The sequence below is a fragment of the Pristiophorus japonicus genome, chromosome 4, assembly GCF_044704955.1.
Source record: "Pristiophorus japonicus isolate sPriJap1 chromosome 4, sPriJap1.hap1, whole genome shotgun sequence".
In the NCBI taxonomy this organism is placed as follows: Eukaryota; Metazoa; Chordata; class Chondrichthyes; family Pristiophoridae; genus Pristiophorus; species Pristiophorus japonicus.
Window position 1 is genome coordinate 236,267,827 of NC_091980.1, and position 13,469 is coordinate 236,281,295.

Genomic DNA, 13,469 nt, shown 5'->3' on the forward strand with positions numbered 1-13,469 from the left:
CTCGATCTCGTCCCCCTCCCCTCCCCTCGATCTCGTCCCCCTCCCCTCCCCTCGATCTCGTCCCCCTCCCCTCCCCTCGATCTCGTCCCCCTCCCCTCCCCTCGATCTCGTCCCCCTCCCCTCCCCTCGATCTCGTCCCCCTCCCCTCCCCTCGATCTCGTCCCCCTCCCCTCCCCTCGATCTCGTCCCCCTCCCCTCCCCTCGATCTCGTCCCCCTCCCCTCCCCTCGATCTCGTCCCCCTCCCCTCCCCTCGATCTCGTCCCCCTCCCCTCCCCTCGATCTCGTCCCCCTCCCCTCCCCTCGATCTCGTCCCCCTCCCCTCCCCTCGATCTCGTCCCCCTCCCCTCCCCTCGATCTCGTCCCCCTCCCCTCCCCTCGATCTCGTCCCCCTCCCCTCCCCTCGATCTCGTCCCCCTCCCCTCCCCTCGATCTCGTCCCCCCTCCCTCTCCCCTCCCCTCGATCTCGTCCCTCCCTCCCCTCGATCTCGTCCCCCTCCCCTCCCCTCGATCTCGTCCCCCTCCCCTCCCCTCGATCTCGTCCCCCTCCCCTCCCCTCGATCTCGTCCCCCTCCCCTCCCCTCGATCTCGTCCCCCTCCCCTCGATCTCGTCCCCTCCCCTCGATCTCGTCCCCCCTCCCTCCCTCGATCTCGTCCCCCTCCCCTCCCCTCGATCTCGTCCCCCTCCCCTCCCCTCGATCTCGTCCCCCTCCCCTCGATCTCGTCCCCCTCCCCTCGATCTCGTCCCCCTCCCCTCCCCTCCCCTCGATCTCGTCCCCCTCCCCTCCCCTCGATCTCGTCCCCCTCCCCTCCCCTCGATCTCGTCCCCCTCCCCTCCCCTCGATCTCGTCCCCTCCCCTCCCCTCCCCTCGATCTCGTCCTCCTCCCCTCCCCTCCCCTCGATCTCGTCCCCCTCCCCTCGATCTCGTCCCCCTCCCCTCCCCTCGATCTCGTCCCCCTCCCCTCCCCTCGATCTCGTCCCCCTCCCCTCCCCTCGATCTCGTCCCCCTCCCCTCGATCTCGTCCCCCTCCCCTCGATCTCGTCCCCCTCCCTCGATCTCGTCCCCCTCCCCTCCCCTCGATCTCGTCCCCCTCCCCTCCCCTCGATCTCGTCCCCCTCCCCTCGATCTCGTCCCCCTCCCCTCCCCTCGATCTCGTCCCCCTCCCCTCCCCTCCGCTCGATCTCGTCCCCCTCCCCTCCCCTCCGCTCGATCTCGTCCCCCTCCCCCCCCCTCCGCTCGATCTCGTCCCTCCCCCCCCCCGATCTATCTCGTCCCTCCCCCCCCCCGATCTCGCTCCCTCCTCCCCTCCCCTCGATCTCGCTCCCTCCTCCCCTCCCCTCGATCTCGCTCCCCCCTCCCCTCCCCTCGATCTCGCTCCCCCCTCCCCTCCCCTCGATCTCGCTCCCCCCTCCCCTCCCCTCGATCTCGCTCCCCCGCCCCTCCCCTCGATCTCGCTCCCCCTCCCCTCCCCTCGATCTCGCTCCCCCCTCCCCTCCCCTCGATCTCGCTCCCCCCTCCCCTCCCCTCGATCTCGCTCCCCCCTCCCCTCCCTCGATCTCGCTCCCCCCTCCCCTCCCCTCCCCTCGATCTCGCTCCCCCCTCCCCTCCCCTCGATCTCGCTCCCCCCTCCCCTCCCCTCCCCTCAATCTCGCTCCCCCCTCCCCTCCCCTCCCCTCAATCTCGCTCCCCCCTCCCCTCCCCTCCCTCAATCTCGCTCCCCCCTCCCCTCCCCTCGATCTCGCTCCCCCCTCCCCTCCCCTCGATCTCGCTCCCCCCTCCCCTCCCCTCGATCTCGCTCCCCCCTCCCCTCCCCTCGATCTCGCTCCCCCCTCCCCTCCCCTCGATCTCGCTCCCCCCTCCCCTCCCCTCGATCTCGCTCCCCCTCCCCTCCCCTCGATCTCGCTCCCCCCTCCCCTCCCCTCGATCTCGCTCCCCCCTCCCCTCGATCTCGCTCCCCCCTCCCCTCCCTCCCCTCGATCTCGCTCCCCCCTCCCCTCCCCTCGATCTCGCTCCCCCCTCCCCTCGATCTCGCTCCCCCCTCCCCTCCCCTCGATCTCGCTCCCCCCTCCCCTCGATCTCGCTCCCCGCTCCCCCCTCCCGTCCCCTCGATCTCGCTCCCCGCTCCCCCCTCCCGTCCCCTCGATCTCGCTCCCCGCTCCCCCCTCCCGTCCCCTCGATCTCGCTCCCCACTCCCCCCTCCCGTCTCCTCGATCTCGCTCCCCCCTCCCCTCCCCTCCCCTCCCCTCGATCTCGCTCCCTCCTCCCCTCCCCTCGATCTCGCTCCCCTTGATCTCGCTTCCCCCTCCCCTCCCCTCCCCTCGATCTCGCTCCCCCCTCCCCTCGATCTCGCTCCCCCCTCCCCTCCCCTCCCCTCCCCTCGATCTCGCTCCCCCCTCCCCTCCCCTCGATCTCGCTCCCCGCTCCCCCCTCCCGTCCCCTCGATCTCGCTCCCCCCTCCCCTCCCCTCGATCTCGCTCCCCCCTCCCCTCCCCTCGATCTCGCTCCCCCCTCCCCTCCCCTCGATCTCGCTCCCCCCTCCCCTCCCCTCGATCTCGCTCCCCCCTCCCCTCCCCTCGATCTCGCTCCCCCCTCCCCTCCCCTCGATCTCGCTCCCCCCTCCCCTCCCCTCGATCTCGTCCCCCTCCCCTCGATCTCGTCCCCCTCCCCTCCCTTCGATCTCGTCCCCTCCCCTCGATCTCGTCCCCCTCCCCTCCCCTCGATCTCGTCCCCCTCCCCTCCCCTCGATCTCGTCCCCCTCCCCTCCCCTCGATCTCGTCCCCCTCCCCTCCCCTCGATCTCGTCCCCCTCCCCTCCCCTCGATCTCGTCCCCCTCCCCTCCCCTCGATCTCGACCCCCTCCCCTCCCCTCGATCTCGTCCCCCTCCCCTCGATCTCGTCCCCCTCCCCTCCCCTCCCCTCGATCTCGTCCCCCTCCCCTCCCCTCGATCTCGTCCCCCTCCCCTCCCCTCGATCTCGTCCCCCTCCCCTCCCCTCGATCTCGTCCCCCTCCCCTCCCCTCGATCTCGTCCCCCTCCCCTCCCCTCGATCTCGTCCCCCTCCCCTCCCCTCGATCTCGTCCCCCTCCCCTCCCCTCGATCTCGTCCCCCTCCCCTCCCCTCGATCTCGTCCCCCTCCCCTCCCCTCGATCTCGTCCCCCTCCCCTCCCCTCGATCTCGTCCCCCTCCCCTCGATCTCGTCCCCCTCCCCTCCCCTCGATCTCGTCCCCCTCCCCTCCCCTCGATCTCGTCCCCCTCCCCTCCCCTCGATCTCGTCCCCCTCCCCTCCCCTCGATCTCGTCCCCCTCCCCTCCCCTCGATCTCGTCCCCCTCCCCTCCCCTCCCCTCGATCTCGTCCCCCTCCGCTCCCCTCGATCTCGTCCCCCTCCCCTCCCCTCGATCTCGTCCCCCTCCCCTCCCCTCGATCTCGTCCCCCTCCCCTCCCCTCGATCTCGTCTCCCTCCCCTCGATCTCGTCCCCCTCCCCTCCCCTCGATCTCGTCCCCCTCCCCTCCCCTCGATCTCGGCCCCCTCCCCTCGATCTCGTCCCCCTCCCCTCGATCTCGTCCCCCTCCCCTCCCCTCGATCTCGTTCCCCTCCCCTCCCCTCGATCTCGTCCCCGTCCCCCTCCCCTCGATCTCGTCCCCCTCCCCTCCCCTCGATCTCGTCCCCCTCCCCTCGATCTCGTCCCCCTCCCCTCCCCTCGATCTCGCTCCCCTCCCCTCGATCTCGTCCCCCTCCCCTCCCCTCGATCTCGTCCCCCTCCCCTCCCCTCGATCTCGTCCCCCTCCCCTCGATCTCGTCCCCCTCCCCTCCCCTCGATCTCGTCCCCCTCCCCTCGATCTCGTCCCCCTCCCCTCCCCTCGATCTCGTCCCCGTTCCCTCCCCTCGATCTCGTCCCCCTCCCCTACCCTCGATCTCGTCCCCCTCCCCTCCCCTCCCCTTGATCTCATCTCCCCTCCCCTCCCCTCGATCTCGTCCCCCTCCCCTCCCCTCGATCTCGTCCCCCTCCCCTCGATCTCCCCTCCCCTCGATCTCGTCCCTCTCCCATCCCCTCGATCTCGTCCCCCTCCCCTCCCCTCGATCTCGCTCCCCTCCCCTCGATCTCGTCTCCCTCCCCTCCCCTATATCTCGTCCCCCTCCCCTCCCCTCGATCTCGTCCCCCTCCCCTCGATCTCGTCCCCCTCCCCTCCCCTCGATCTCGTCCCCCTCCCCTCCCCTCGATCTCGTCCCCCTCCCCTCCCCTCGATCTCGTCCCCCTCCCCTCCCGTCGATCTCGTCCCCCTCCCCTCCCCTCGATCTCGTCCCCCTCCCCTCCCCTCGATGTCGTCCCCCTCCCCTCCCCTCGATGTCGTCCCCCTCCCCTCCCCTCGATCTCGTCCCCCTCCCCTCGATCTCGTCCCCCTCCCCTCCCCTCCCCTCGATCTCGTCCCCCTTCCCTCCCCTCCATCTCGTCCCCCTTCCCTCCCCTCGATCTCGTCCCCCTTCCCTCCCCTCGATCTCGTCCCCCTTCCCTCCCCTCGATCTCGTCCCCCTCCCCTCCCCTCCCCTCGATCTCGTCCCCCTCCCCTCCCCTCCCCTCGATCTCGTCCCCCTCCCCTCGATCTCGTCCCCCTTCCCTCCCCTCGATCTCGTCCCCCTTCCCTCCCCTCGATCTCGTCCCCCTTCCCTCCCCTCGATCTCGTCCCCCTTCCCTCCCCTCGATCTCGTCCCCCTCCCCTCCCCTCCCCTCGATCTCGTCCCCCTCCCCTCCCCTCCCCTCGATCTCGTCCCCCTCCCCTCCCCTCCCCTCGATCTCGTCCCCCTCCCCTCCCCTCCCCTCGATCTCGTCCCCCTCCCCTCCCCTCCCCTCGATCTCGTCCCCCTCCCCTCGATCTCGTCCCCCTCCCCTCCCCTCGATCTCGTCCCCCTCCCCTCCCCTCGATCTCGTCCCCCTCCCCTCCCCTCGATCTCGTCCCCCTCCCCTCGATCTCGTCCCCCTCCCCTCCCCTCGATCTCGTCCCCCTCCCCTCCCCTCGATCTCGTCCCCCTCCCCCCTCCCCTCGATCTCGCTCCCCCCTCCCCACCCCTCGATCTCGCTCCCCCCTCCCCTCCCCTCGCTCCCCCCTCCCCTCCCCTCGCTCCCCCCTCCCCTCCCCTCGCTCCCCCCTCCCCTCCCCTCGCTCCCCCCTCCCCTCCCCTCGATCTCGCTCCCCCCTCCCCTCCCCTCGATCTCGCTCCCCCCTCCCCTCGATCTCGCTCCCCCCTCCCCTCCCCTCGATCTCGCTCCCCCCTCCCCTCCCCTCGATCTCGCCCCCCCCTCCCCTCGATCTCGCCCCCCCCTCCCCTCGATCTCGCTCCCCCCTCCCCTCGATCTCGCTCCCCTCGATCTCGCTCCCCTCGATCTCGCTCCCCTCGATCTCGCTCCCCTCGATCTCGCTCCCCTCGATCTCGCTCCCCTCGATCTCGCTCCCCCCTCCCCTCGATCTCGCTCCCCCCTCCCCTCGATCTCGCTCCCCCCTCCCCTCCCCTCGATCTCGCTCCCCCCTCCCCTCCCCTCGATCTCGCTCCCCCCTCCCCTCCCCTCGATCTCGCTCCCCCCTCCCCTCCCCTCGATCTCGCTCCCCCCTCCCCTCCCCTCGATCTCGCTCCCCCCTCCCCTCCCCTCGATCTCGCTCCCCCCTCCCCTCCCCTCGATCTCGCTCCCCCCTCCCCTCCCCTCGATCTCGCTCCCCCCTCCCCTCCCCTCGATCTCGCTCCCCGCTCCCCCCTCCGTCCCCTCGATCTCGCTCCCCGCTCCCCCCTCCCGTCCCCTCGATCTCGCTCCCCGCTCCCCCCTCCCGTCCCCTCGATCTCGCTCCCCCCTCCCCTCGATCTCGCTCCCCCCTCCCCTCCCCTCCCCTCGATCTCGCTCCCCCCTCCCCTCGATCTCGCTCCCCCCTCCCCTCCCCTCGATCTCGCTCCCCCCTCCCCTCCCCTCGATCTCGCTCCCCCCTCCCCTCCCCTCGATCTCGCTCCCCCCTCCCCTCCCCTCCCCTCGATCTCGCTCCCCGCTCCCCCCTCCCGTCCCCTCGATCTCGCTCTCCCCTCCCCTCGATCTCGCTCTCCCCTCCCCTCGATCTCGCTCCCCCCTCCCCTCCCCTCGATCTCGCTCCCCCCTCCCCTCCCCTCGATCTCGCTCCCCCCTCCCCTCGATCTCGCTTCCCCCTCCCCTCGATCTCGCTTCCCCCTCCCCTCCCCTCCCCTCGATCTCGCTCCCCCCTCCCCTCCCCTCGATCTCGCTCCCCCCTCCCCTCCCCTCCCCTCGATCTCGCTCTCCCCTCCCCTCCCCTCGATCTCGCTCCCCGCTCCCCCCTCCCGTCCCCTCGATCTCGCTCCCCCCTCCCCTCCCCTCGATCTCGCTCCCCCCTCCCCTCCCCTCCCCTCGATCTCGCTCCCCCCTCCCCTCCCCTCCCCTCGATCTCGCTCCCCCCTCCCCTCCCCTCCCCTCGATCTCGCTCCCCCCTCCCCTCCCCTCCCCTCGATCTCGCTCCCCCCTCCCCTCCCCTCCCCTCGATCTCGCTCCCCCCTCCCCTCCCCTCGATCTCGCTCCCCCCTCCCCTCCCCTCGATCTCGCTCCCCCCTCCCCTCCCCTCGATCTCGCTCCCCCCTCCCCTCCCCTCGATCTCGCTCCCCCCTCCCCTCCCCTCCCCTCGATCTCGCTCCCCCCTCCCCTCCCCTCCCCTCGATCTCGCTCCCCCCTCCCCTCCCCTCCCCTCGATCTCGCTCCCCCCTCCCCTCCCCTCCCCTCGATCTCGCACCCCCCTCCCCTCCCCTCCCCTCGATCTCGCTCCCCCCTCCCCTCCCCTCGATCTCGCTCCCCCTCCCCTCCCCTCCCCTCCCTCGATCTCGCTCCCCCCTCCCCTCGATCTCGCTCCCCCTCCCCTCCCCTCCCCTCGATCTCGCTCCCCCCTCCCCTCGATCTCGCTCCCCCTCCCCTCCCCTCCCCTCGATCTCGCTCCCCCCTCCCCTCCCCTCCCCTCCCCTCGATCTCGCTCCCCCTCCCCTCCCCTCCCCTCGATCTCGCTCCCCCCTCCCCTCCCCTCCCCTCGATCTCGCTCCCCCCTCCCCTCCCCTCCCCTCGATCTCGCTCCCCCTCCCCTCCCCTCGATCTCGCTCCCCCTCCCCTCCCCTCGATCTCGCTCCCCCCTCCCCTCCCCTCGATCTCGCTTCCCCCCTCCCCTCGATCTCGCTCCCCCTCCCCTCCCCTCCCCTCGATCTCGCTCCCCCCTCCCCTCCCCTCCCCTCGATCTCGCTCCCCCCTCCCCTCCCCTCCCCTCGATCTCGCTCCCCCCTCCCCTCCCCTCCCCTCCCCTCCCCCCTCCCCCTCCCCTCCCCTCGATCTCGCTTCCCCCCTCCCCTCCCCTCGATCTCGCTCCCCCCTCCCCTCCCCTCGATCTCGCTCCCCCCTCGCCTCCCCTCCCCTCGATCTCGCTCCCCCCTCGCCTCCCCTCCCCTCGATCTCGCTCCCCCCTCGCCTCCCCTCCCCTCGATCTCGCTCCCCCCTCCCCTCCCCTCCATCTCTCTCCCCCCTCCCCTCCCCTCGATCTCGCTCCCCCCTCCCCTCCCCTCGATCTCGCTCCCCCCTCCCCTCCCCTCGATCTCGCTCCCCCCTCCCCTCGATCTCGCTCCCCCCTCCCCTCGATCTCGCTCCCCCCTCCCCTCCCCTCGATCTCGCTCCCCCCTCCCCTTCCCTCGATCTCGCTCCCCCCTCCCCTCCCCTCGATCTCGCTCTCCCCTCCCGCTTCCCCCTCGATCTCGCTCTCCCCTCCCGCTTCCCCCTCCCCTCCCCTACTGCTTCCCCCTCCCCTCCCCTCCCATCTCGCTTCCCCCAACCCCCCCTCCCATCTCGCTTCCCCCAACCCCCCCTCCCATCTCGCTTCCCCCAACCCCCCCTCCCATCTCGCTTCCCCCAAACCCCCCTCCCATCTCGCTTCCCCCAAACCCCCCTCCCATCTCGCTTCCCCCAAACCCCCCTCCCATCTCGCTTCCCCCAAACCCCCCTCCCATCTCGCTTCCCCCAACCCCCCCCTCCCATCTCGCTTCCCCCAACCCCCCCTCCCATCTCGCTTCCCCCAACCCCCCCCTCCCATCTCGCTTCCCCCAACCCCCCCTCCCATCTCTCTTCCCCCAACCCCCCCCTCCCATCTCGCTTCCCCCAACCCCCCCCTCCCATCTCGCTTCCCCCAACCCCCCCTCCCATCTCTCTTCCCCCAACCCCCCCCTCCCATCTCGCTTCCCCCAACCCCCCCTCCCATCTCTCTTCCCCCAACCCCCCCCTCCCATCTCTCTTCCCCCAACCCCCCCCTCCCATCTCGCTTACCCCAACCCCCCCCTCCCATCTCGCTTCCCCCAACCCCCCCTCCCATCTCGCTCCCCCCAACCCCCCCTTCTATTTCTCTCTTCTCCCCCCCCCCCCCCCCCTCCGCTCTCTCAACAACTTGATATGGTCATAATACATTTTGTGTTACATAACACCGCATTGTTATAAAAGAGCGCATCTTCCGATTCACTATAAGCAACGCCATAGAATATTTGCTATTAATATATTAAGTCTTGTGTGTAGCGCACACTTAAGTGCCACACCACCTGTACTAATCTTCCATCAGGCGAACATGAGGCCTCTCATCTGGTGCTGCCTCTGTTCTCCGTCTGCTGCTGACTTTTGCCACTATACTCCCTTCTTCCCAACTGTTCCAGAAACCAAACTGCCACCTTGCTCCCCTCTCCTACTTCCTTCTTTCACATTTCCTCTATTGTCTCTGCCCATTTTAGGTATCAGGAAATTTTTTGAATGCTGTTGCCAGCTTTCAAGTGATTGTTTTAGTTAGTTCACAATTTGAATTATTGTGCTCCCACAATATTCAGTAAATCATTGGCCCTGATAAGATATTATATGTGACATGAAATAAACTAGTATACTGCATCACCATTGGAGATTCGCCAGTATATAATATATTTTAAAATCTTCTGTAGAGTCATAAAATGATACAACACAGAAGGCCCATCTTGCTTGTGCCGGCTCTTTGGTAGAGCTGTTCAATTTATCGCCCTCCCCTGCTCTTCACACATAGGGCCCAAGTTTCCACATGATTTGCGCCTGATTTTTCGGAGCAATTGGTGGAGAACGGACTATCTTAGAAATCGCAATTCTCCACATTTTTTTTTCTGCAGTTCTAGTCAGGGAGAACAGTTCTACTTTGGAACAGAATTTTTTCTTCAAAATGGGGCGTGTCCGGCCACTGACGCCTGATTCGAAAGTTTCCACAGTGAAAACGTACTCCAAACTAACTTAGAATGGAGCAAGTGAAGATTTTTGTAGAACTGAAAAAACCTGTTCTACACAATTTTCTTTTGAATGTTACTATTGAATCTGCTTCCACCACCCTTTCAGGCAGTGCATTCCAGATCACAGCAACACACTGTTTAAAAAAAAGTTTTCTCATATCACCTCTGGTTCTTTTTCCAATCACCTTAAATCTGTGTTCTCTGGTTACTGACCCTTCTGCAACTGAAAACAGTTTTTATCATTCATGAGTTTGAACAAATCTCTTAACTTTTTCTGTTGTAAGGAGAACAATACCAGCCTGTCCAGTCTCTCCACATAACTGAAGTCCCTGATACTTGATACCATTCCAGTAAATCTCATCTGCACCCTATCCAAGGCCTTGACATCCTTCCTAAAGCGTGGTGCCCAGAATTGAACACAATACTCCAGCTGAGGCATAACCAGTGTTTTATAAAGGTTTAGCATAACTTCCTTGCTTTTGTACTCTATTCCTCTATTAATAAAGCCAAGGATATGCTTTTTTAACTGCTTTTCAACTTGATCTGCCAACTTCAAAGATTTGTGTAGATACACCCTCAGATCTCTGTTCCTGCGCCCCCTTTAAAATTGTACCATGTAGTTCATATGGCCTCTCATTCTTTCTACCAAAATGTATCACCTCACACTTCTCTCCATTAAATTTCATCTGCCATCTGTCTGCCCATTTCACCAGTCTGTCTATGTCCTCTTTATCTGGTTCAGCTTAAAAAATTCACTTCATAATGTTCAAAACGTCTAAATTTATAATGGCTGTTGTATTGTATTGAAAGGGAAAACACATTCCACGTAATCATCCCACAATTCTAAAGGAAGATATTTGCATACTTGCTGTCAGATTTCTCTGGCGGCTAAAGTCAGCTAGGAAGCAAACATTTTGTATGGAGTTTCTGCTGTGATATCATGAATAGGAATTGTGTGTTGTAGCTGCATATCATTGGTTCATTGTTGGTACACAAGGAAACATTGTAAACAAAGTGCTTGCTGCCAGGCTGCCTCTAACATCAGCTTTAAAATGCAAATCAGCAACAAGGAGACTGAATGATGGCTATCTCCCTTTATTACACATAGGGCTAGAAATTGGCCAGCTGTGCGCCCATTTTTTGGCGATATTTCGCTTTTTTTGACGTTAAAATGTGCTCACCTAAATTGGCCAAAGTTGTGCGCCGGCGATTTTGAAATACCGTTGAAAAGCGGACCGCCGTCGTGCAATGCCAAAAAATGTGATACCGCATTAAATTGGACATTCGGCGCGCCTGTATTCCATGCAACAACAAAAAACGGCAGGTAAAAAGCTGCGTTGCAGCCTCAAACAGCAGTAAGTACGAAGACCTGCAAAAAAGGTAAGTTAAAGTTTTTATTAATTCTTTTGCAGCGTTTATTTAGTTAAGGATCATTGTAAATGTTTTGTGATTTTTGGTTATGATGATTTTTTGGTGTGTTTTCCCCCTTCCCGGGGTCTGCCTTTTTAGCAGTAATTGGTCTCTGACTAAAGTTGGCGAGAAACGCGGTTTCTATTGCGAATCCTCATGCAACGTCGATTTTTACCATCTGACTCATTTTGTTGCCAATTTTAATCCTTTAAAAAATAGCGGTATTTGTAACGGTATTTTGCAAAAAAATGCCGAAAAAAATACGGCTGTTGCCAAAAGTTCAATTTCTAGCCCAAGGTATAATGGAGCAGTTCTGTGGAATGTATCCTTTTAAGTTCTGAAAAAGTTCCCCAAAAAATCCATGGATGTTTTTGCTGTGCACACATTAACAGAAATGTCATTGTTCTTTACCAAAAGAGCAACTGTCATAGAGGAATTCCAAGCAAAGATCAAACATATCCCAATGGAGAGGAAGGTAAAATTGGAAGGAAAGTGACCTGCGTTGCTTTTGCACACCTTCTGGTTTAGAATGACATTGTCCAAGGTCAGGCAATGGGTGTGGAACATGGAGAAGAGGGAAATATTAATAGTATACTTTTTATTTAATGGAAGTTTTGAGAAAGTGGAAGAGGAAGAAGAAAGTAGCGCTGCTAACTTTCAACTTTGTTCCTAAATTCAGATACTGAATTGGTACTTAAAAATCAGGAAGACAACCAAAAGTTGCAACGTCGGGCCCAACGACATCAAGAAAAAAAGGACAAGATTCAAAGACACATCCGTAAACTTAGTGATTTGGTCGAGAAGAAAAATACTGAATTTTGGAATCGACAGGAGCACTTAGCCCGCAACCGTTGGACACACATCCTGGAACTAACACGTGTGATTTTCCCTCTACAAGAGGTGAAAATAGGAATGAGGTAGGAAGGATTAAAATAAAAATGGTATAAACTTTGATTTCTTTACTCTTAAGAGTACTGAACACCCTTTGCAACTTTCAAGATATATATCCTTTCTTATTAGTTAATATCTCTCTTTCTCTATATATAATATATTGCTTGCTACAGTTTAATCACAGATGGAATAAATTTATAGTATTTTGAAGTATTTGATAAAAGAACGCTGTAGCAACCGTCTCCAGCTTTAAATTGGTAGATATAAAATTATTTGAATGACTTGTAAGAATGGGTAGAGGCTATTTTGCAACCTAAAAGAGAATATAGGGCTCTATTGTGACTGTGAACGATTCTTAAATGGTAAGTGCTGCAGGTCTAAATTATGGCAGTTTCTGAACAGAATGGGAAAAAAAAGTTTATGTTTCCCTTCTTTTGTTTTGATGCCACACATCAGTAGCGGTCAGGTGAACGGTTTCCTCCATACCTTGCTAATTGGCACTTTCCAATTGGTCACTGGGATGTGCATGAATCTGGTTTAGGGTAACTATGCCACTAATTTCTATCCCTACATGTGAAGAAGTACCAGGCCCCCATTCTGTTCTCTCCACAGCTAGGATTGATAACTCACTAGGGCCAATTATACTGCAAGTGTTGGATCAGTTAAACACTGTTTATGAATATTTGGAAATAGGTTTGTTAAAGCTAGTTCATTAGTAGTTTCCTTGCAATTGAAAGGGATCTCTAGCAACCTAGTAGATTGACTAAAAGTCATATCAATTATTAGTACAAATGCTGGATTTTTACTCTGTTGTTACAGACCTTTTTGTCTTTTGTCTGCATATATACCTTAAGTATGATTTTTGGCTTTGAACTTAACCTTTTGTGATACAGAACAGTAATCCGTATTAAGTAATAGGAATTGTAAAGTGTTCACTATAAAATGTGTAATTTCATTATACTTAATTTTTTTTGTTGGCATTGCTAGGGATCCAGCAGATACAACATTTGAATCTGACAGTGGTATGACCTCCAGTACAGTAAGTGAGCTGGCAGAGGCAAGGAGAACTACTTATCTCTCTGGAAGATGGATCTGTGATGATAACAATGGAGAAACCAACATAGGAATTGTAGGCCGCTGGATATACCTGCCCAGCAATGGGGATTATTCAGCTTATTATAACTGGGTGGAAGAAAAGAAAACTGCACAAGGGCCAGGTGAGATTTTTAAGTGAGCCTCAGAGTACTTAATGCTATACATTCCACTCAAAATAGCTATTTGCCAGCTTGTTAGTAACTTCTATAAGTCAGAAACATGTTCACCGTCTCAATAAACTTCAGGGTAGTAAATTGTTGTGTTGAACCTATAGGCTCAATGTAATGCAGCAGAAATTCAGATAAAGGATGTGTATGTGTACCATCAACCCAGACTGATTCAATAATAGTCTTATCATTCTCTTTCTGTAAGGGCCATTAGAGAGGTACATTTGCCCAGTTAAAGCTGACTTGTCTGTCAGTCTCACTCGGAGCCCATTGGCATGGCTAGTGTGTAAAAATGAAATATTATAACATTAGTGCCTCTTCTAAGGCACATTGTTTTGACAGAATGCAACCTCCATCTAACTGGTGTTATCCTTTACCTAAGAATGGCTGACACAGGCTGCAAAAAGTTTTTTTAAAGGTTTCTGTTGTCCTTAAAATTCCTTCTTCCAACCCCCCTCAAAATAAATCAACATTTTCATCCTAGGATGCTGAGTGAAGTAAAGGTAAAATTGCAGAGGTACCGGCCATAATCTTCCAATCCTCCTTGGATATGGGGCTGGTGCCAAAGGACTGGAGAATTGCAAATGTTACACCTTTGTTCAAGAA

The 13,469-nt window shown here is 59.8% G+C and overlaps 1 protein-coding gene across 1 annotated transcript in view; it reads left to right on the top strand.

The window, feature by feature from the left end:
* The window catches only part of atg14 (autophagy related 14), a 56,076-nt gene that overhangs the window by 26,715 nt on the left and 15,892 nt on the right, over positions 1-13,469 (top strand). Inside the window, exons 5-6 of the mRNA XM_070879171.1 lie at positions 11,390-11,627; positions 12,589-12,818. Coding sequence (XP_070735272.1) covers positions 11,390-11,627; positions 12,589-12,818 — 468 coding nt within the window. The remainder of the gene's footprint in view (positions 1-11,389; positions 11,628-12,588; positions 12,819-13,469) is intronic.